The 22,857-nt window shown below is 36.4% G+C and overlaps 1 protein-coding gene across 8 annotated transcripts in view; it reads right to left on the reverse strand.

Annotated features, from left to right (window-relative positions):
* Positions 1–22,857, reverse strand: part of BCAS1 (brain enriched myelin associated protein 1) — a 268,834-nt gene that overhangs the window by 22,277 nt on the left and 223,700 nt on the right. For 3 of the 8 annotated variants that reach the window (XM_053694190.1, XM_053694137.1, XM_053694326.1), the window contains 3 exons: positions 21,220–21,408; positions 7,801–7,842; positions 7,136–7,177 (listed from right to left, as the gene is read on the reverse strand). In XM_053694190.1, the coding sequence (XP_053550165.1) occupies positions 7,136–7,177; positions 7,801–7,842; positions 21,220–21,408 (273 nt within the window). The remainder of the gene's footprint in view (positions 1–7,135; positions 7,178–7,800; positions 7,843–21,219; positions 21,409–22,857) is intronic. The other 5 variants (XM_053694261.1, XM_053694470.1, XM_053694403.1 and 2 more) reach the window with 3 other exon arrangements.

The following is a 22,857-nucleotide window of genomic DNA, read 5'->3' on the forward strand; positions in this document are numbered from 1 at the left end:
GACAGACGTTCTGCCAGTACTTAAGATGGGGGTAAACTTTGGGGGGTGCGGGAGGGAAGAGAGCTGTTTGAGAGGGGTCAGGGAGGGATTAGGGGACGGGATGTGTCAGGTGGGAGGCTAATCTCTAAACTAAAGCTAAAATTAACCCTACAAGCTACCTAACTAACCTCTTCATTGCTGGGCATAATACAAGTGTGGTGCACAGCAGCATTTAGCAGCCTTCAAATTACCAAAAAGCAAACAAAGGGGTGGTCGTCTTTCAGCCTTTCTTACCTTGGCCATGTCTCTGAGTATTGCACACCTTGTGATTTTGGGCACTCCAGTGATGTTGCAGCTCTGAAATATGGCCAAACTGGTGGCAAGTGGCATCTTGGCAGCTGCACGCTTGACTTTTCTCAGTTCATGGGCAGTTATTTTGCGCCTTTGTTTTTCCACACGCTTCTTGCGACCCTGTTGACTATTTTGAATGAAACGCTTGATTGTTCGATGATCACGCTTCAGAAGCTTTGCAATTTTAAGAGTGCTGCATCCCTCTGCAAGATATCTCACTATTTTTGACTTTTCTGAGCCTGTCAAGTCCTTCTTTTGACCCATTTTGCCAAAGGAAAGGAAGTTGCCTAATAGTTATGCACACCTGATATAGGGTGTTGATGTCATTAGACCACACCCCTTCTCATTACAGAGATGCACATCACCTTATATGCTTAATTGGTAGTAGGCTTTCAAGCCTATACAGCTTGGAGTAAGACAACATGCATAAAGAGGATGATGTGGTCAAAATACTCATTTGCCCAATAATTCTGCACTCCCTGTATTTAAAATTAAATGCTCTTTCTAAATCATGAAGGAAAAAAGGTGGGTTTCATGTCCCTTTAACTAAAAATGTATGGCACAGGTAGTGATTAACTATATTTAAAGTGTTTAAAAAATGCTTAATATAGTGTTGCAGAATGGTGGTGAAATGCATTGGCCAGGTTTTCAACAGAAGTGCTGAGAAAAACGCAGTCAAGGAATTCAAGAAGGCATGAAATTCACTTAGGACTAGCCCAAGGATCAATTAAGCTACCACTTTAAAAATAAATATGAGATCATGTTTTTATGTTTCAGGTTAAGAAGGTTCCAACAAAAGGAATAAATAATAACATGACTGGTATATGCTAAAGCTTGGTATACCATTTCTTGAGGGTAATGTCTGCTTAACAAATATTTCATTAGGTAAAATGTTTATAAAGCTCAATCAGACCATAGTAACAAAACAAAAAAAAACAATTGAAATGAGATGCATCTGTTCACAATTCTTTAGATTAGATAGGATGCACCGTGAGCATAAATCTCTAAAACTCTCCGCTCAGGCAAAAGTGCGTTTTAAAAATGTGCAACACACTGAAAATACTGGTAGAAATAGATATGCAAAAATAGAAGTAAATGGAAGTTAAAGTACAGTGAAAACAGAATGAATTGATTGAAATGTGTTTAAAAAATAAAAATTGATAACAGTGCCAGGTGTTTGCTGTCACATTCACTGTCCCCTGCAAGATTATTCATTCCAGAGTGCTCATTAGCCCCCATTTTTTAGAGAATCAAGTAAAGTCTGACTACACAAGATTTAGGAATTTAAAAAAGGAGGATTAGTGCACGCTGAAGGATAGTATTACTACACACTACTCTAAAGATACAATCCCTGTAATGTATCAGACACAAGTATAAACACTAGCGAAGCCTAGCTTCAAGATAGAGTGAGTGCGCCCTTGGGCTAAAAGTATACACACCATATAAAAATAGTGACCAAATTTAATAAACATAGATATGCATAATATACACAATACATAAAACTTTACTTAGGGACGTCTCCCTGTAAATCCAGGATTATATTAAAAATGAAATATAAAAAATTCTTAACACTCACTAGATTAAATGCGGACTAGATCCTAAATAGACTATACAAACATTGTATCAGACAGTGGTATATAGAAACATATTATTATAAAGTGCTATCTCTCTATGTAAATAGAATACTGTATGGCACAACAATATTAAATAGTCGTATGTGACATATATAAAAACAAATAAAATCGAATAATTTGATAGCGACAAGTTCAAATGTATAACTGCAGTGCAGGTAGCCGTATATAATCGGCATAGGCGTTTTCAACAAATGCAAAGAATGACAGCTCAGATTTGCTTGCTGTTAACTTGCTCCACAAAAAGTGCAAGGTTGCTATACCGTAAGTCCAGAGGGTGTTACCGGAAAGTTAGATCTTTCGGTCAAAGCTTGGACCGCAACTGTAGTCACCGCCGTTCCTGGGGATAGAAGTGTACAGACCTCTGCACGTGTGAGTCGGCGTCTGACGTCACAGATTCCCCATCTGCTCTTCTCAATCTGATGTTCTGACAGCGTAAAGGCAAACAGCTGATTGCTGTGTCCGTATGTCAGCTTGTTGTTTAGACAGACTTGCCTGCTGTAGGTGTACTTGTTTCTCCAGTAGAGAGGTGGGGTACAAGTTCTTCCTCACCCTTGAGTATGTAGAGATGATATTAACCCGGGTTAAAGTTGCAGTAAAGGCTGCAATAAGTTGTCCTTCTTTCAAAGTCACAATGTCACAAGTGTAAGCGACGCGTTTCGCCCTCCCTTGTGCTTTATCAAGATAGACTGCAGTTATACATTTGAACTTGTCGCTATCAAGTTATTCGATTTTATTTGTTTTTATATATGTCACATACGACTATTTAATATTGTTGTGCCATACAGTATTCTATTTACATAGAGAGATAGCACTTTATAATAATATGTTCCTATATACCACTGTCTGATACAATGTTTGTGTAGTCTATTTAGGATCTAGTCCGCATTTAATCTAGCGAGTGTTAAGAATTTTTTATATTTCATTTTTAATATAATCTTGGATTTACAGGGAGACGTCCCTAAGTAAAGTTTTATGTATTGTGTATATTATGCATATCTATGTTTATTATTTTTGGTCACTATTTTTATATGGTGTGTATACTTTTAGCCCAAGGGCGCACTCACTCTATCTTGAAGCTTAGGCTTTGCTAGTGTTTACGCAAGATTTAGGGGCATATTTATGATTGTGCGAGCAGACATGATCAGATATAGCGGATCATGTCCGCTGCACATCGCTAAATGCCGACAGCATACGCTATCTGCATTTATCATTGCACCAGCAGTTCTTGTGAACTGCTGGTGTAATGCCGCCCCCTGCAGATTTGCGGCCAATCGGCCTCTAGCAGGGGGTGTCAATCAACCTGATCAATGATTTCTGGCGATTTCTGTCCGCGGCCTCAGAGCAGGCGGACAGGTTATGGAGCAGCGGTCTTTAGACTTCAGGCTCGCCGGAAACACAAGGCTTCAAGCTCCATACGGAGCTTAATAAATGTGGCCCTTAGTGTGATATTTTAATCCATCTGGGTGAATTTTAGAGAATCAGACCTTGTGTAAGATAAAGAAGGGATGTAAGGGAAATAAACTGAGGCTTTTTTTTCTGGCAGATATGTTGTCTGATGGTGAATCTGACAGATTAAAAAATTATCATTATTTCAACTGGTATGCTGGTACTATTGACAGGATTTTACATCCACTAGCTTTGATCTTGTGAACCCAATCGAAAGTAATTGAATGAGAAACACACTGTCAGGATCATTACTTACAATACCACGTTAAAGTTTACCCTCCCTTTTCCTGGACGTTAGTCAGCACCAGGTGTAGGGAATGGGATTCCTATAACAGAAGTGCCAGTGACATAAGTATACTTGGAACCAACAGAGGATGAGGATGCACGATTCAGGAGAAAAACTGGTAGCATGCAAGGAAAGTTTATTAAACAATCAGGCAAGGCGGCTGGCAAGGTTGTTGAACAATCCAAGGTCACGCAAAACAAAGAGCAAGCAGACAGACAACTGATAACAAGGCCAAACAAAGCAATGCAAAAGCAGACTGACACTTCTTATAAAGACCTAGGGACGTGACCAGCAACAGGTGTGCTATGTGCACGGTTACCTGTATGGGTATTCTATGATGCTGACCACCTAGGAGGCGAGAAGAGTATGCACCCAAATAGCGAATGTGAGAGAAAGAAAGAACACCTGTCATACTGCCAGACCTAGAAGAACATCTACCCAGAAACAGCACACAAACATGAGCAAATAATCCCCCCATAGCAGCAAGACCACATTGACGAACAAGAGCCAACTAGGCAAGGTAGGTACCTGACACACACTTTAAGAGATTTTAGCAGTTAAATTAAGGATTAATAAATTGCACAGTGTCTGATGCCATATTTCTCTCTTTAAATTGTAGGCCTATTTTTTAACTATACTTTAACCCCTTAACGACCAAGAACGTACCAGGTACGTCCTACAAAAAAAGATGATCGTTAATGACCAAGGACGTACCTGGTACGTCCTCAGGGGTTTCAAGTGCTGAAAGCGATCGTGATTGCTTCCATCCGCTTTCAGGGTATTGCAGTGATGCCTTGATATTGAGGCATTGTGCAATACCCTTTGCTAAGCAACCGATGCAGAGAGCGATGATGCAGATCTTTGGTGGCGTGGGATGGATCGGAGGGAGGCGGGTTGGCGGCCCATCACTGGAAGAGGGAGGAGGAGTGTGTGAGAGGGGTGGGAATGGACGGGAGCGGGTGGGAGGGGTGCAGGATAAGCCAAAAAATATAGGAAATTGGGGGTCAGGGAGGTTAGGAAGTAAGGGGGAGGGATACTAACCTGCAGAAAATATATTTTAAAAAAATATTTAAAAAAAAAAATAACTTTTATTTTTTATACTGACAGACGTTCTGCCAGTACTTAAGATGGGGGTAAACTTTGGGGGGTGGGGGAGGGAAGAGAGCTGTTTGAGAGGGGTCAGGGAGGGATTAGGGGACGGGATGTGTCAGGTGGGAGGCTAATCTCTAAACTAAAGCTAAAATTAACCCTACAAGCTACCTAACTAACCTCTTCATTGCTGGGCATAATACAAGTGTGGTGCACAGCAGCATTTAGCGGCCTTCAAATTACCAAAAAGCAAACAAAGGGGATCCCAGAGAAACATCTACAACCATTTGTGCCATAATTGCACAAGCTGTTTGAAGATCCTTTCAGTGAAAACCTAAAGTTTGTAAAAATGTTAACGATTTTTTTTTATTTGATCATTTTTGGCGGCGAAATGGTGGCATGAAATATACCAAAATGGGCCTAGATTAATACTTTGGGTTGCCCTATAACTTGCAAAAAAAACAAAGAACATGTAAACATTGGGTATTTCTTAACTTGGGACAACATTTAGAAACTATTTAGCATGAGTGTTTTTTGGTGGTTGTAGATGTGTAACAGATTTTGAGGGTCAAAGTTAGAAAAAGTGTGTTTGTTTTCCATTTTTTAATCATATTTTATAATTTTTGTTATAGTAACTTATATGTTGAAAATAATGGTATCTTTAGAAAGTAAATTTAATGGCTAAACACAAACACAGCAGAAATGTAAAAACAGCACTGGTCCCTAACGGTAAGAAAATTTAAAAATGCTCTGGTCCCTAAGGGGTTAAAAGATGCAACAAAAATATTGAAATTAACAGTATAACCATAAAAAAAGAATACTGGTTAGTAGATTACACATAAAACAACAAAAAGAGCTGCTTCACTGTCTGCTGCCACGAAAGACAGAAAAGAGTCATGATCAGAAAAGTGTAAAATTCTAATAATAAAAATAGTTGTTAATAGATTGCATGGTAAAATTATTAAGAAAAACATTAATATCAGACACCATAATAAATAAAAAATAAAAAATCACTGGAAATTGTAGGCCTAAAAAATATTACAAATATTAAGGCAAAATAACAAAATGTTGAAGTTAATAGTATTACCACATAATATAGTACAGGATATAAAATCTAGCTAGTATTGTATAGAAGATAGCAATATAGTATCTGATAGAATTCAATTTTCATGAAATGATAGCTTTGAATATTTGCATTTGATGTGTCTGCAAAGTTATTAACAGATCACCAAAATTTAAAGGGACATTAAACAATTTGAGATGGTAATATAAAATGATAAATCATATATATAAAAAAAATCTACAATATACTTTCATTATTCATTTTGTCCCCTTTTCCTGTAATTCCATTCTAAAATTGTGAGCATTTCAGTTCCTGTTATAAATAGAAGTGCAGAACACTGTTATATTCCACACAGCCATTGGCTGCACACTCTAGTGACCTATTTATAACAGTCCCTAATTGGCCACAGCAGAGAAAGCAACCTACATTACAACATGTCTGCTATAATTGTTGTATAGACATTAAAACTTTAAACTTGTTTTGTCATTATTTAAACAACTAATGCAACTTTGAAAAATACATGTACATGTTATTCTCAGATTAATCTTTTCGTTGAATGGATCATTCTGTCTAGCATTTATTTTTAGTGTTTAATGTCCCTTTAAATTCAACTTTACAGAAGCAAAATTGGATGACATTATGATAACTTTGAAAGTTGATCAGCTAATCGCTAGCTTCAAAATACAGTGTATGAGGTAGATTTATCATGGTGTGGACAGACATGATCCGCTATAGCGAATCATGTCCACCGCACATCGATAAATGTTGGCATTTATCATTGCACCAGCAGTTCTTGTGAACTGCTGGTGCAATAACGCCCCCTGCAGATTTGCGACCAAGGGGGTGTCAATCAACCCGATCGTATTCGATCAGGCTGATTGCTGTATGCCACCTCAGAGGTGGTGGACGAGTTAAGGAGCAGCGGTCTTAGGACCACTGCTTCTTAACTTCCGCTTCAGGCGGAACTGAAGCGGAGTGGGTCGGAAGCAGCATCCGCTGCTTCATAAATCAACCCCTAGATATTCAGACTGGCAGAAGTCAACATGTTTATAAAAGAGGTCTAGTGTGCTAGTTTGAGAGAATGCATTGATTATGGTTTATGACCACTAATATTTAAAGTGTATATATGGATGTATTTAATACTCACTTTTTTGACTGCATAATTAAAAAATGCCTTATATTATGGTTTCTATAAGAGATTAGGCTTGAAGTGACAATATTCTTTTAACAGAGCTATGCAATACAGAGTCAGAACTCATAAATAAAGTAAGACCATGCGTAACTTACATTGTCTGTTACTGAGATGAATGACGGCTCTTCTTTTATAGACTGAAGAGAGAGAAGTAATGTGAATCAAGAATTTACTGCTCCCAAAAATGAGGTTGTACCTCAATAAGATCTTTTGTATTATGCACATAATATATAAAAATAATCATAAGTGGAGAAGAATCAAAACACTCAGGATTAGAATATTTGATTTAGAAAAAAAGATACTTATATAAAAAGTGACTGTGGCGAGAAATAAAAATAAAATAAAAAAAGATTTAGAAAAATCAAAGTCATTGAAGACAGTACAAATATAAAAATATTAGAGAGAAAATATCATTTTGAATTTTTTTTTTAAAAGAATTTGTTTTGAAAAAAAAATGTATATAGCAAATCTTTGAAAGAGAGGGGAAAAAAAATCAGATTTTTATAATAAAATTCACAATCAGTCAAATTTAGGCAAAAAAAAAATCTATTTTTTTATAAGTCTGCAGACCATTATACATAGAAGATGTATTAATATTATATTCAGTAAATAATAATTTAATATCTGATAAATATCAATAAAATTAAATTTTGTGCTTTTGAAAATGATCCTGCAGCTTTTTTTAAACTGAAAAAAACCTATATTATTGTGATTGCAAATATATTGATAATTCTCTTGAAATTATTATAAAACAACTTACATTGTCTTCAGTCTTACTAGGCTGTGGGTCTCCTTTAAAAGACTGAAGGAAAATGGTCTCATTAACAAAAAGGAAAAAAACATTTTTTTATTAGATGAGATTCTGGCATCAATAATTAAACAAACGTAGAATTTAACAGATATGATGATGATGATTTACATTAGTTCAACAATTTCTAGAAATCATGTGTTTAAAACACTATAAACTGTTCCCCTTTTTTTCTGTCAAGAGGACTGTACAACAGTGAATCTGAGGCTCGTGCGAGCCATAATACACTATAAAATAACCTGAAATGCATAATATAAAATATATAAATCATCACAAGCATGGGCACCTCCAGAAAGTTTTGTGTTTAAAAAAGAGCAACAATTAATGGTATCTAGAGTTCTGTCTGAAATTCCATATTGGAATTTTTAATTGAGGAATGCTTGTTTGGGGCAGATTGATTGAAAACTTGCAAATTATTTTATCAATATACTGTAATAGACTCAGGGCTATCCTTGTATGTTTAAGAGATATGTCATTTTTACACTAGTGTCCCTTACTAACTATGAGGTTGATCACTAATCTATTGCTTGATAATTATCTGCATGTTAATAGATGACTTTTACAAATTTTTAGCACAATTTTTCATTATTGTTTCGGGGAAATTGTCTCTCTGCTTAACATGTGCCAGTCCTGTTTTTTTGTGATCACAATCCAAATTCTTGATACTTAACAACATATTTATGGGGCCATCTTTCCTTATTAAATTCAATAGCTAAAAGGGCTTGATAACTCCTGGACAACACTTTTCACTAAGTACCTCAAAAGTTTTCAAATACAACATTGGTTCTGAGCATGAACCAAACACACGTCGCCATATTAGAGGGCAGCGTCACCAAACAGATACAAACACTTCTTTCTTAATCAATAAAACAATAATAATAATTATAATAAGCATTTTCACGCTAAAAAAATGAATGAAATTGATAACCCCAAAAAAAAAACACAGATTCCCACTATACCAATAATACTCTGTCAGATTCTCTGAGAGAGACATTTCCACATATCTCTATGGTTTTTAAGAAAAACAGGTTAATTTGACAGTTTTCACCTATTTGCTTCACCACTATTAGGGATGAATAAACATACAGGCACTTTAATCTATGATATAATTGCTAAACCCAGAAATCACCATTGAATGTTTGTCGCTAATCGTGAACATTCCATTTTCAGTTAGGAAATTGCAAGATCAATTATGAAAATAACTATTTTGTGTTGTTTTTTTGGGAGTTAATGACTTTGAGCTTGAAGGGTATTAATGGCAATATCATTTTAGGATTTTGATCACTGGAAAAAACACACTGGGCTTCATTTATAAAGCAGCAAGATCAGCTTAGGGGTCCCAGTATTTTAGGCTCCTCATGAGTCTCAAGACCACTGCTACTTAACCTCTCTACCACCTAAAGTTTTGTGGATTTCAATTATGATAATGATTGACAGCCCCTGCTCTCACATTAATAAATGGAGCCCACTGACAAGACTGGACAAAATTCAGAAATCATCTTGAGAAAAAAAGCACAAGATTGTATTCAACCCCTAAGTGTTTACCAAAAGCAAAGGCATAAAATACATAGCTAAAGTCGTGTTAGGTTACCACAATACATTACAGCAGCTTAGCAGGAAACAGACTGTTATTAGCAGCTACGGGCCCCTGCAGCTTCTAATAAGCAAAGTGGCCATTTCCTGCTTAGGAGTTGAATTGTGTTGCGGGTCCTGAGTGGGAGGGACCTACAGGTGGTTTAAACACACAATCTGTTAAAATAACATATCAAATTATTTATCTACAAAAATCAGAGATTTTAATACAGTTTTTCTGGGGAAAATCATAAGAAAAGTTTTCTTTCTTTCTAAAGGATTGTGATTGACCCCTTAGTAAGCAAAGAACACTAATATAAAACTGACATGCTCTGACAAATAACAGAACACAGTAATGATTTCAGAGCTTCCAGAATTCTTTTTAGGGGGATCGAGCAAAGCATTTGCATGTGGGAAGAATTGTGAGTTTGCAAAATTCTTGCTGCTCAGAACATTTAACAAAAGAGAAAGTTTTTTTTTCTGTTTATTATGGGATGGCATATTTATATTTGAGGATTTTCCAGTGCCAATTGATAATGCATTTATATTATAAAAACTCTAAAAAAGAGATCCAGTGTAAATGTTCCTATCATAGAAAAGAAAATATGGCTATTTCTCTCACTTTCAGGTTAAAAGCTGTAGTACAGAAACAAATACATAATCTGTAATATGATCTTTATTTTCCTTATTTTCTGTGATATAGAAACAAGATCACCTCAGTGACCAAATATGCAGATGAATTGAATATAACAAATATGGATCTGACATATCAGGAATAGACTATTTTATTAAAATATATTTTTATTATCCTTATCCTTATCATCCTCATCTCCATTTTCTCACTTCCATTTTTCATCAAATTAATAGACATTGTTTTAATTTTCCATATTTATGGCTGGGATCCATTTATGAACGTTTCCATCTATGAACTATGAACTGTTTACTTGAATGAATTATTCAGTGCCACTAGTGGTTACTGTTACTGTTATTGTTAGCATTATTATAATTATAATCTATTAATGGATTGCGACTTGAATCTAATAACTGCAAATATCCATGGAGTGACAGTGCAAACACCAGTAGGATAATGAATCACTAACCATTTTTTTCAGTTTCTGAACCAAGACATAATTTTAGATCAGTACAACTCCTGACTGATTGTTGGAGTAAAATCAGTAGGCCGACAAGTTGCAACAGCTTTTCACTATTAGACACTGTAATCACACCGAGGTAGTGGGTTATGTTGCTATATTGGTTAATGTTCTGATTTAGCTATATGATATTACCAACAAGAGTGTTACATATCGATACTGATTTGAAAAAGATTAACCACTCTTATCCTTAACTTATGAGTATGGGTTCTCCCCATCTCTTTTATTTGCTTTGGCAAACATTGAAGAAGTGTATCAACTAAGACTAATTAACTCTTACCTCAGACACTACTTTTGTATTTAGGTTGTGAGGTATTGATATTAAATTGTTAAAATTAGTTAAGCCATATTATATTAAGCCATTAAGTACTATGGTATTTGGTTTACAGATTTTGCTGCTGTTAAACCATTGGTTTTTGGTATAATTTTTCATGAACTATTATTGATAGGTAAGGGACAATACATTTCTCTCTCTCTTTGTTTATCACTTTCTTGCATTTTTCTAATACCTGCTACTATCATGGAAGCATCTAATGCAGGCCCAGGGCCCAAGGTGTACTATTCCCTTATTTCCATAGCTGACCTTGACCAATTAGAACAGGACTTTGAACAAATCTTCAATGAAACCTTGGAAGGTAGCTATCTAGGTGGTCAATTTCAGACTATGAAAAATTTGATGATACAAGAAACAAAATTAAAGTAGGATAAATGGACCCTGGAAAGGTAGAAATCTAAGAAAAAAAGAAAAAGCGCATCCTCCGATTCAAGTGATAGAATTTATTGACAACACAATAAGCGCTAACAATATGCACTTACAAGATTAAAAATGAATTGAGCCTGTAGAGTAACCTTTCCAGCTGCCGCTGAGAGAGACTGTCTTAAGTTTCCTCCCACAAACACCGCTCACACCTGCACTCCTGCTGTCTCAGTATGCGGTTCTTTTTTACCCTGAAATGTCATCCAAGTCTGTGACGGGTAATAGCGGGTTTGGTCGGTTGTAAAGACAGAGTTCCTTATCCGAAGTTTGATGAGAATGTTGGTCCTTGATCCTCAACGCGTTTCCCCCGACGCCGGTCGGGCTTTCTCAAGAGGTGATAGTTTCGTTTGGTGACTGAGCACTCGAAAGGTACATACATTTAAGAATAGTCCCTAGGTGTTTGAGAATAAGAAAATTCCCCACATTCATGACTGATGATAAAATCTTTATAAATAAAAGGAACAACACACTATCAGACTGTTCCTTTAAGCTCATGCAGCTGATCATTGAGTATAAGGATACACAGTTGCTGGGCGTCAGGAAAGAAATAGAAAAACTACAAAATGAATTACATGTGTATACTCTTGAAAATAAATATAAGGAATATGATGTAATCCTAAAAGAGACAATATCATTCCTTAAGAAAGAACTTATTCAAACAAAACATGAGAAATTTGTGAGGGACCAAACAGATTATTTACAGGGTTGTGTGTACATCTGATAGAGAGAGTCCAGAAATTGATCCCCTTATAGATATAATAAACACAAGAATAAAGGGAGGGGAGGGAAACAGGACTGTGACAAACAAGACCCCCAAACAAGAGGCACTGACTCTGGTGAGACGACAAACTCTAACAATGACTTGACTGACAATGACCAGGGTAATAGCCGCACACCTGATCCTATACCTAAACCTATCCTAAATCCCCAGAAAAACTTATCACAAAAGACGATCAAGTTCCAAGATAATACAACCAATTCCTAACAGAATATAGGAGGTCAAATATACACCTCTAATTCACAGAATACGGGGGGTGGGGGGGTGGAGCAGTCAATCTGAATAAGGAACAAAATGAAGTAGACCAGGTTTTTCAAGTACCCCCAGTGAATCTCTTACAAAGAGGAGAAGGAGGGGGGTAAGAGGTATAACAAGAGGAAAAATAAATCAGTCATGTTATTCCCTGAGACAAGACAGGAGACAAAACAAATATCAGTGAATAAATCTATCACTACTAATGTTATCAATTTAACAGAGTATCCTCTTAGTGACCATGAAATAAAGGTTCTTGGGTATGGAATGGGATTTGTTCCGACCAACAGATTTAATCTTTTCCAGACACTGGTCGATGTTAATAGGTTTATCCGTAATTTTACCCTAAGAAAACACTTTAAGGGAAATACATTAACTAATGAGGGTAGTAGTACTTTTACTACAGATGAAGACATTTCTATCACAGGCTTTTCCCCTTTTGATTTCTCCGAATTGCAAGATAGGCAGAATTTGTTGAGTCTGGAGAAGGAAAGTGATCAAGATTTCCAGAGTATTAATTCACATGGAGGCTTTAAGCCCAAATTGATATTTTACCCTGTTGAAACTAGAGGAGATATTCTTCTTAATTTTCGAAGAAGGATAGAGGCAGACTTAGTAGCATTGTCACAGAAACCCAGTGAGGTCCCCCTTAATCTTACCAAAGAATAGAGATTGGCCATTAAATCATTAAAAAACAATGACCAATTGGCGATAAAAACAGAGGACAAAGGAGGAAGTATAGTAGTGTGGGACAAAATATCCTATAAAAATGAAATTTTGAGTCAATTAAATAATCGTGAAGACTACTGGTCTCTTCCAGGTGACCACACATTTACATTCATGAGAGAATTGAGATCTTTGCTAGATGATGGTCTAGAGTTAGGTCACATTGACTGTGGTACTCACTATTATTTACTTGTACAAGAACCAATAATACCTATCTTCCACATTTTACCCAAAGTCCATAAATCATTAGTAGAGGTAAAGGGACACCCTATCGTTTCAGGTATTGGTTCCCTGTGTGAACCCCTGTCACAGTGGCTGGCTAGCTTACTCTAACCCCTAGTCCCCAATTTGTGCAGTTATCTCAGGGACACCAAGCATTTATGGCAGATTCTCGATAATTTTGTTTGGGAACCACACTACAGTTGGCTAACTGTAGATGTGGTGTCCCTGTATTCTTCAATTTTGGAGCACTTAAGTTCTTTTTGCAAAGTGATACAGCCTATTCATAAAATTTGATCAATTTTATATTGAGAGTCACACAGTTCCTACTTACCCATAATTATTTTAGATTTGATGGCCTTTATTATCTTCGAATAAGGGCTACCGCCATGGGGGCAAAATTGGCCCCCTCATATGCAAATTTAACTATGGGCTGGTGGGAATTGACCCATATTTTTGGAGATGGTAATATCTATGCAAGTCTACCAAAGTCATATTATAGATTTATGGATGACCTGATATTTGACCTGATACATGTCAATGATGACATGGTGGAATTTGTGTGACTTCTCAATCTGAATTCTTGGGGTCACGTTTGAAACAAATAAAATACTATACCCTATTTAATAAGAATAGAAGAGTGGATAAAACCATCTATAGACCCCTATTTCAGGAAACACTGGTAAGAGTAACCACCCTATGAGTGTACCACAGCCAATTGCAAAAGGCCAATTCATTAGAACAAAAAGGAATTGTTCAGATAATGTAGACTATGCCAAACAGAGTCAAAAACTGACCAGGAGACTCTTTGAAAGAGGTTACAGAGGAGATGTTATTAAAAAAGCAAAAGAACAGGTTGACAGTCTGAGTAGAGATGATTTGCTGAGTGACAGGCCAAAAAAACAGGCATTTTCGATCTGTGACTGTGACATGGAACCGGTCACATTTGACACGCAATACTCTACAGATTACAATGAAATTTGAAAAGTCATAAGGAGACACCTACCCATGCTAGCAGCTGAGAAAGGATTAATACAAGTGGCCAAAAAAGGCTGTAGGTTCTCCAACAGATGAGGTATCACTTTGGGTAACATCCTTTCACCCAGTGATTTGCCTGCTGATTCTAATATCAGTTCATGGCTAACCTCGAAGGGGATGTACAGATGTGGTTTTGGTCCCTGTATCCCATGCAGCTTTATTCACAGAGGGGATACCTTTAAATCTAATATGACCGACAAAGAGTACAAATTGGAAAGTTGTGTCAATTGCAGAGCAAAATTCGTAATATATATGGCATGGTGTACTTGCTCCACAAAACAGTATGTGGGGTGTACATCCAACGAGGCCAGAGAGAGGATCCGACAACACCTCTCTGACATCAAAAGATCTGATGCACGCTCAGAATTGGCTAAACACTTTATTTTGGAACATGCTAGTTCCAATTCCACTTTTAAGTGGATGATAATTGAAAAAATAAGAAAACCTAAAAGGGGTGGTGATATGAACAAATTACTATTTAAAAGAGAGGCTTTTTGGATCTTCTCTCTGGCCACCCGGATCCCGAATGAGTACAACTCAATCTATGACATCATAAACTTATAGGAATAATAACTATTGTCTATATCTGTGGGTAGATAAGTGTCTTTATCCAAATTATCCTCCAGATACCTAATGTTGGTCATCATTGACTATAAATTACCATAAGACTCACTCTTATCTGCCATGATTTGCACCAATACATATGTCACTGGTATAGTTGGGATAACCCATACAATAGAGTGTTTATAGTTTAAAACCAATGGAGTGGCTTTGTACTTAAAAATCATTTGACCTTTGTTTCACATATTGCATTTATTTTAAGATTAATTGCAAAAAAGTGCTGCATTTGTCAATATTGAAAATTGTACTATCCACTATATGTGTCTCTATTTAATTAATGCAATGTTATGTGTCTTGGCATTATAGACATTTCTACAATATACTTGTTTGATCTAGCTAGGATCTAGAATTAAGTGCAAGTAGATGCACGATAACTTACAAACGCCTAGATTACGAGTTCTGCGTTAGCCTGAAAAAGCAGCGCTAAGGGGTCCTAACGCTGTTTTTTAACGCCCACTGGTATTACGAGTATGGCAAGTAGAGGCTCACCGCTCACTTTTCTTCTGCGACTTTTGACTATCGCAAATCCCCTTACGTCAATTGCGTATCCTATCTTTTTAATGGGATTTGCCTAATGCTGGTATTACAAGTCTTGGAGAAAGTGAGCGGTACAGCCTCTACCTCCAAGACTCCTACCGCATAAAAAAGTCAGTAGTTAAGAGTTTTATGGGCTAACGCCGGAACATAAAGCTCTTAACTACAGTGCTAAAAAGTACACTAACACCCATAAACTACCTATTAACCCCTAAACCGAGGCCCCCCCACATCGCAAACACTATAATAAATTATTTTAACCCCTAATCTGCCGACCGGACACCGCCGCCACCTACATTATAGCTATGAACCCCTAATCTGCTGCCCCTAACATCGCCGACACCTATATTATATGTATTAACCCCTAATCTGCCCCCCAGCGTCGCCGCCACCTACCTACACTTATTAACCCCTAATCTGCCGACCGGAAATCGCTGCCACTATAATAAATGTATTAACCCCTAAACCGCCGCACTCCTGCCTCGCAAACACTATAATAAATTTTATTAACCCCTAATCTGCCGTCCCTAACATCGCCGCCACCTACCTATAATTATTAACCCCTAATCTCCCGCCCCCAATGTTGCCGCTACTATAATAAAGTTATTAACCCCTAAACCTAAGTCTAACCCTAACCCTAACAACACCCTAAGTTAAATATAATTTAAATAAAACGAACTAAAATTACTATAATTAAATAAATTAATCCTATTTAAAACTAAATACTTACTTATAAAATAAACCCTAAGATAGCTACAATATAACTAATGATTACATTGTAGCTATTTTAGGATTTATATTTATTTTACAGGCAACTTTGTATTTATTTTAACTAGGTACAATAGCTATTAAATAGTTAATAACTAATTAATAGCTACCTAGTTAAAATAATTACAAAATTACCTGTAAAATAAATCCTAACCTAAGTTACAAATACACCTAACACTACACTATCAATAAATTAATTAAATAAATTACCTACAATTATCTAAACTAAAATACAATTAAATAAACTAAACTATAGTACAAAACCCCCCCACTAAATTACAAAAAATAAAAACATATTACAAGAATTTTAATCTAATTACACCTAATCTAAGCCCCCTAATAAAATAAAAAAGCCCCCCAAAATAATAAAATTCCCTACCCTATACTAAATTACAAAAGTAATATTAAAAACTTAAAAGGGCTTTTTGTAAGGCATTGCCAAAAAATAATCAGCTCTTTTACCTGTAAAAAAAAATACAAGACCCCCCAACATTACAACATTACAACCCACCACCTAACACTACCCCATTGAAGATCACCCTACCTTGAGCCATGTTCACCCAGCCGGGCACCACTGGTCATCCGATCCGTCCATAAGTCTTCATCCGATGGGGCAGAAGAGGACATCCGGACCTGGAGAAAGCTTCATCCAAGCGGCATCTTCTATCTTCATCCATCCGGCGCGGAGCGGGTCCATCTTCAAGACATCCGACGCGGAGAATCCTCTTCTTCCCGACGACTAACGATGAATGAAGATTCTTTTAAATGACGTCATCCAAGATGGCGTCCCTCGAATTCCGATTGGCTGATAGGATTCTATCAGCCAATTGGAATTAAGGTAGGAAAAATCCGATTGGTTGATTTAATCAGCCAATCTCGGATTGAAGTTCAATCCGATTGGCTGATTGGATCAGCCAATAGAATGAGAGGTCAATTCTATTGGCTGATCCAATCAGCCAATCTGATTGAACTTCAATCCGATTGGCTGATTAAATCAACCAATCTGATTTTTTCTACCTTAATTTCGATTGGCTGATAGAATCCTATCAGCCAATCGGAATTTCGAGGGACGCCATCTTGGATGATGTCATTTAAAGGAACCTTTATTCAGTCATCGGCCGTGGAAAGAAGAGGATGCTCCGCCTCGGATGTCTTGAAGATGGACCCGCTCCACGCCGAATGGATGAAGATAGAAGATGCCACTTGGATGAAGCCTTTTCCCGGTCCGAATGTCCTCTTCTGCCCCATCGGATGAAGACTTCTGGACGGATCGGATGACCAGTGGTGCCCGGCTGGGTGAACATGGCTCAAGGTAGGGTGATCTTCAATGGGGTAGAGTTAGGTTTTTTTAAGGGGGGATCAGGTGGGTTTTAGAGTAGGGGTGTGTGGGTGGTGGGTTGTTGGGGGGCGGGAGATTAGGGGTTAATAATTGTAGGTAGGTGGCGGCGATGTTAGGGAGGGCAGATTAGGGGTTAATAAAATTTATTAAACTGTTTGTGAGGCGGGAGTGCGGTGGTTTAGGGGTTAATACATTTATTATAGTGGCGGCGATGTCCGGTCAGCAGATTAGGGGTTAATAATTGTAGGTAGGTGGCGGCGACGTTGGGGATGGCAGATTAGGGGTTAATAAATATAATATAGGTGTCTGCGATGTTAGGGGCAGCAGATTAGGGGTTCATAGGGATAATGTAGGTGGCGGCGGTGTCTGGAGCAGCAGATTAGGGGTTAATAATATAATGTAGGTGTCAGCGATAGTGGGGGCGGCAGATTTGAGGTTAATAAGTGTAAGGTTAGGGGTGTTTAGACTCGGGGTTCATGTTAGGGTATTAGGTGTAGACTTAGAAAGTGTTTCCCCATAGGAAACAATGGGGCTGCGTTAGGAGCTGAACGCTGATTTTTTGCAGGTGTTAGGTTTTTTTTCAGCCAGCTCAGCCCCATTGTATCCTATGGGGAAATCGCGCACAAGCACGTTTTTCCAGCTTACCGTTACCGTAAGCAACGCTGGTATTGAGGTGAGAAGTGGAGCTAAATTTTGCTCAATGCTCAATTTTCTGAGGCTAACGCAGCCATTCAGAAAACTCGTAATACCAGCGTTGTTTAATGTGAGCGCTGGAAAAAAGGAGCGTTAGCTCCGCAGCTTTTTACCGACAAAACTCATAATCTAGGCGAAAGATTGATTATACTTTTTGTCAAAAAAGACAAAAACTCTAAGTGTATTGGAATTATTTCAGCATTTAACTAGAGGCAGAACAATAAGCAGTGGTAAGGAAAGTATTATCACATATGAACAGAGCTATCTACATAAGTTTTTTACTTTTGTGTTTCAATAGTGAAATTTATATAACTTGTATAACATATATCACTTTTTTCTGTATTTATCTCTCTGGAAGATGGACAGGACAGGGTTAATTTTAGTTGTGCACACCTTTAGTCACATGATTAAGGGTTATCCAATCGCAAGACAGCTGCAGGTATATATTTTTAAGTGTTTTAACCAATAACATGTCTATGATTAAGGCCAGAGGCCAAAACATGTCAGCCAGAGTTATCCTACCTGAAGCTGTTTGTAACCATTTTTAGATTAACTAATAAAAGTTTGAATTTTTTTACAAAGTCTGTGCTGGCTATTTCTAACCCAATATATATATATATATATCAGCCCAATACAGAATAATCATGAGATGCTTATATTGATTTAAATGAGCTGGCTTGTTAGATACTGCATAAACAATGTCACCAATGACTATAGAGAAACTACACACCAGAAATCCATCACCCGAAAGTGAAAAAGAAAAAAGACAGTTGAATAATCATGAACCATTTTACCATGTAGAGAACAAGTAAAATGGTTCAGCTTAGGCTGATAAAGCAGTTGAATAGCATTAGAAGATGCAAGATTTTAGTTACCGAAGAAGAAAGTTTACCCGTTTTTGCTGTAAAGGTCTTCTAGCCTTGATTTGCTGATATTCCGAAAGATGAGATGCCAAAAAAAGCCAAAACTAGAAAATAATTGAGTTTGGTGGTACAAAGAATGAAATTTAAAGTACCGTCACAAATGTGATCAACCTATTAGAAAAAAAGGTACTTTAAATATGCTTTTTTTTACCATTAGCCACATGTTCGTTTAAAATATCAGGGAACAATTCTGTAGAGTAAGAAATCAATATAATTGTTTTTAAAGCATAAAAAAGGACATTAAAGTCATATTATTTATATCTACATGTCTAATGCACTTTATAAATAGTGCACTGCATTGCAAACAAAATGCATTAAAAAATAAATGTTTTAAAATAAGTAGTAGTTTTGCAAAATATGCATTGTTTTACAGTCCAGTAACATACTCCTTGAAATTTGAATATTGTTTATTATTCTTTGCTGTGGTCAGTTAATTATGGATATAAATATACTCCTTCCCTGACCAAGCAATTCTTGTGTAGTATGAAAGTGCATTAAAAATAATTATTACAACACCAAATTAAACATTTTACAGGGAATTGAATGTTGAGTTTAATTTGCCATAAGCAGACAATTTCACTACATGTACCATAGTTTCTGGTGCATTGTACAGAATGTTGCTAGCAGTTGCAGAAAGCTTGATGCCTGCTTCAGAAATGCAGCTGCAAATTTAAAGATACATCGACTGATTAATGTATAAAAATATAGAAACCTGCAAAAAGCGCAGAAGCTTGAATTACTTTCCCATTGCAGCAGAGAAGCATATTTCAAAGACAAACTAGCACGTGCGTAAAATGTTCAGTTTACTCTGCATACTTAGCGAGCATAAAGTGTTTGTTCACACATCTTACCATTTATTTAATTCCTAAATGAGACTTCAGCATAATGAAAGGTTTTTATTGTCATTTTGCGGCTTGTTTACTATGACATCTTTAATAATGTTTTTTTACTTTAATTAATTTAGGCTGTTTATTTTGTTTCCACTGGGCCCTCTGTGTGCATCACTTAAATTATACACAAGTTTCTTTATCGTAGTCTGTGAGTTAGTGGTGCATAAGATAGGTGTGAGTTAGTACATTTCTACAGTTTTTACTTCCTTATTATTCATTCAGAAATCCCTTAAAGGGACAGTCAACACCAAAATGTTTATTGTTTAAAAATATAGATAAGGCCTTTACTATCCTTCCCCCAGCTTTACACAACCAACATTGTTATATTAATAAACTTTATAACATTTAATACTCTAAATTTCTGCCTGTTTTAAGACACTGCAGAAAGCCTCTTATTACATGCTTTTCTATTTGCTTTTCACAACAGGAGACTGCTAGTTCATGTGGGCCATATAGATAACATTGTGCTCTTTTCCATGGGTTATGAGTGACACTGCACTAATTGGCTAAAATGCAAGTCAATAAATAGTCATGTGATCAGGGGGCTGTCAAAAGATGCTTAGCTACAAGGTAATCACAGATGTTAAAAGCATATTAATATAACTGTATTGTTTATGCAAAACTGGGGAATGGGTAATAAAGGGATTATCTATCTTTTTAAACTATAACAATTTTTGGAGTTGACTCTTCCTTTAAATTGACCTCCCCATTTTATCTGTCTGTTTAATTGGAATGTAGTTTATCTGTGTTTTGCTTTAAGAATGTGAAGAGTTTTTTTTTAACAATACACCAGTTCTTTCAAGAAAGTCTGCTATACGCCAGACCTATAGTTAAACCTAGCACCACCCTCATCCTATCAGGGGTTTGTATAGTAAAAGGAAATACGGGATCAGTTTTACACACTACAGAGCGCCCTATATAATGTAATATTTTTTATTACTAAACAATATAAATTTAACTACTTTTCATTTATTTCCTGTAGTATTTTTGAGGTTCTAAACGTACCATTTAATATGAAAGTGATAATGGCATGTAGTGTTTGTGTGCATTAGTAACTTACAATCACATTACTACTACAATTTACAAAACATCACATCAGATATTGCAAACCTTTCTCCAAAAAGGCTTAACTCGCGGAGTATTTTCCTTGGCAACTTTAACTTCATCCTTTGAGTTCTGCTCTGGGATCTGTGGTTGGACATTGGAGTCAGAAGTTTTAGTTTCCAGTGTTAGTATCTGCACAGGAGCTGCTTTCTCTGAGTTTACAGTTACAGCTACAATAGAAGGTTCCTCCACAACCTAAAACACATATTAGTAGTTAGGCTTAGCGATTAGGTGTTACAAAGCAGCAAGCGGAAACCTGATTTGATGTGATATAATGTTACACTTTTGTATTCCTTCCTATAAAATCAGTAAACCTGTGATCTAAAAAGTCTTTCATACAATCTCTTCTGACACAAGACCTTAAAAGGACATCTATATGAAAAAACAACATTTGAAAAGGTTGACATGCTTTTGCCTAAAAAAATAGGAAGTACATATCAGCCAATGAGGATTAGTAGGAAATGCCTGTGAGCCAATGAGAATTAGGAGAATTAGTAAGTACACAACGGATACAATTGCATTAGCTGTAATTTAAATGTAAACATTTTTTTTTTCATGCAATGAAAATTAACATGTTTAGGAACTGTTTTTTCATATGGATGACAAAAAACAAATTGGAGTAGAGCGTCCTATTTATGTTAGGAGCGGGAAACTTGCAGCCTAGAGACTAATATCCAAACTAAAGCTTTTTACTCCCAAATTTAATTCATTCTCCACCCATAAATAGTAACACTTTTGGTTTGAATCAATTTTGCTGTGTTACTGTCACAATTTATTGATCTGTGTGTTGTTGTTAGGTCTAATAGAACCTTGTTTCTTTAAGTAAATACACACTTGGAGCATCTTGATAAATGGGAGAAGTGGACGAGTTTTAAAAATAGCTGACATTTTAGGGATCATTTATATAGAAAGATCAACAGGTAGAAATATTTTATGCATGGTATCTTTTTTAGTTAGCTGTTTGGGCAGGGGTCAGATAATGTATTCTCAAAATGAGTTGTCATCTCTCTCTGAAATCAGAATTTTTAACAGAACAGCAGGTGCATAATCACATCAGTTTTATTTATTTGGAAGGCAAATTGATGCCAAATGTGGAACCATAAATTAATTTCAAAATGAGGAAAATAACTTACATGTTGTTATTTACAAGATACACTACTAAAAATGACACCAAACATTTATTTTTAATCAAGGAGGTGTTTTATTTCTACTTTTGGTTATTTCTGTAAACTAGAGATGAACTAAAGGAAAAACCCTAGATGCACATGATGTTTAAATCCAATGAGTCTACAAATGTAAAACCTAGTTCAGTGAGGAGGAAATAAATGCCTCAGTTCTGGAAGGGTTACATTTTGAGTTAAAGTCAATCCTATCGTTTTTGAAACGCTAGAATTGTTCATTGAAACAAATAAAGGGACTTTCATTCATGAAGTATAAGATACTTCATGTAGAAAGCTCCTTTATTTGATTCAATCGATCCTTCTGAGCTGCTAAGGAAGCCCACGGCAGATCGCTGTTTTGCTTGAGAGGTGACGTTTTCACTTCTTAGCCAATAGCCGTGCAGTAAATCCGGCTTGGCGCACTTGGGAAAACGCTACCTTTTATCCAAAATTTGTTTTGCCTTGTGCTTAGTTAGTAGCTCAG

The sequence above is a fragment of the Bombina bombina genome, chromosome 1, assembly GCF_027579735.1.
Source record: "Bombina bombina isolate aBomBom1 chromosome 1, aBomBom1.pri, whole genome shotgun sequence".
In the NCBI taxonomy this organism is placed as follows: domain Eukaryota; kingdom Metazoa; phylum Chordata; class Amphibia; order Anura; family Bombinatoridae; genus Bombina; species Bombina bombina.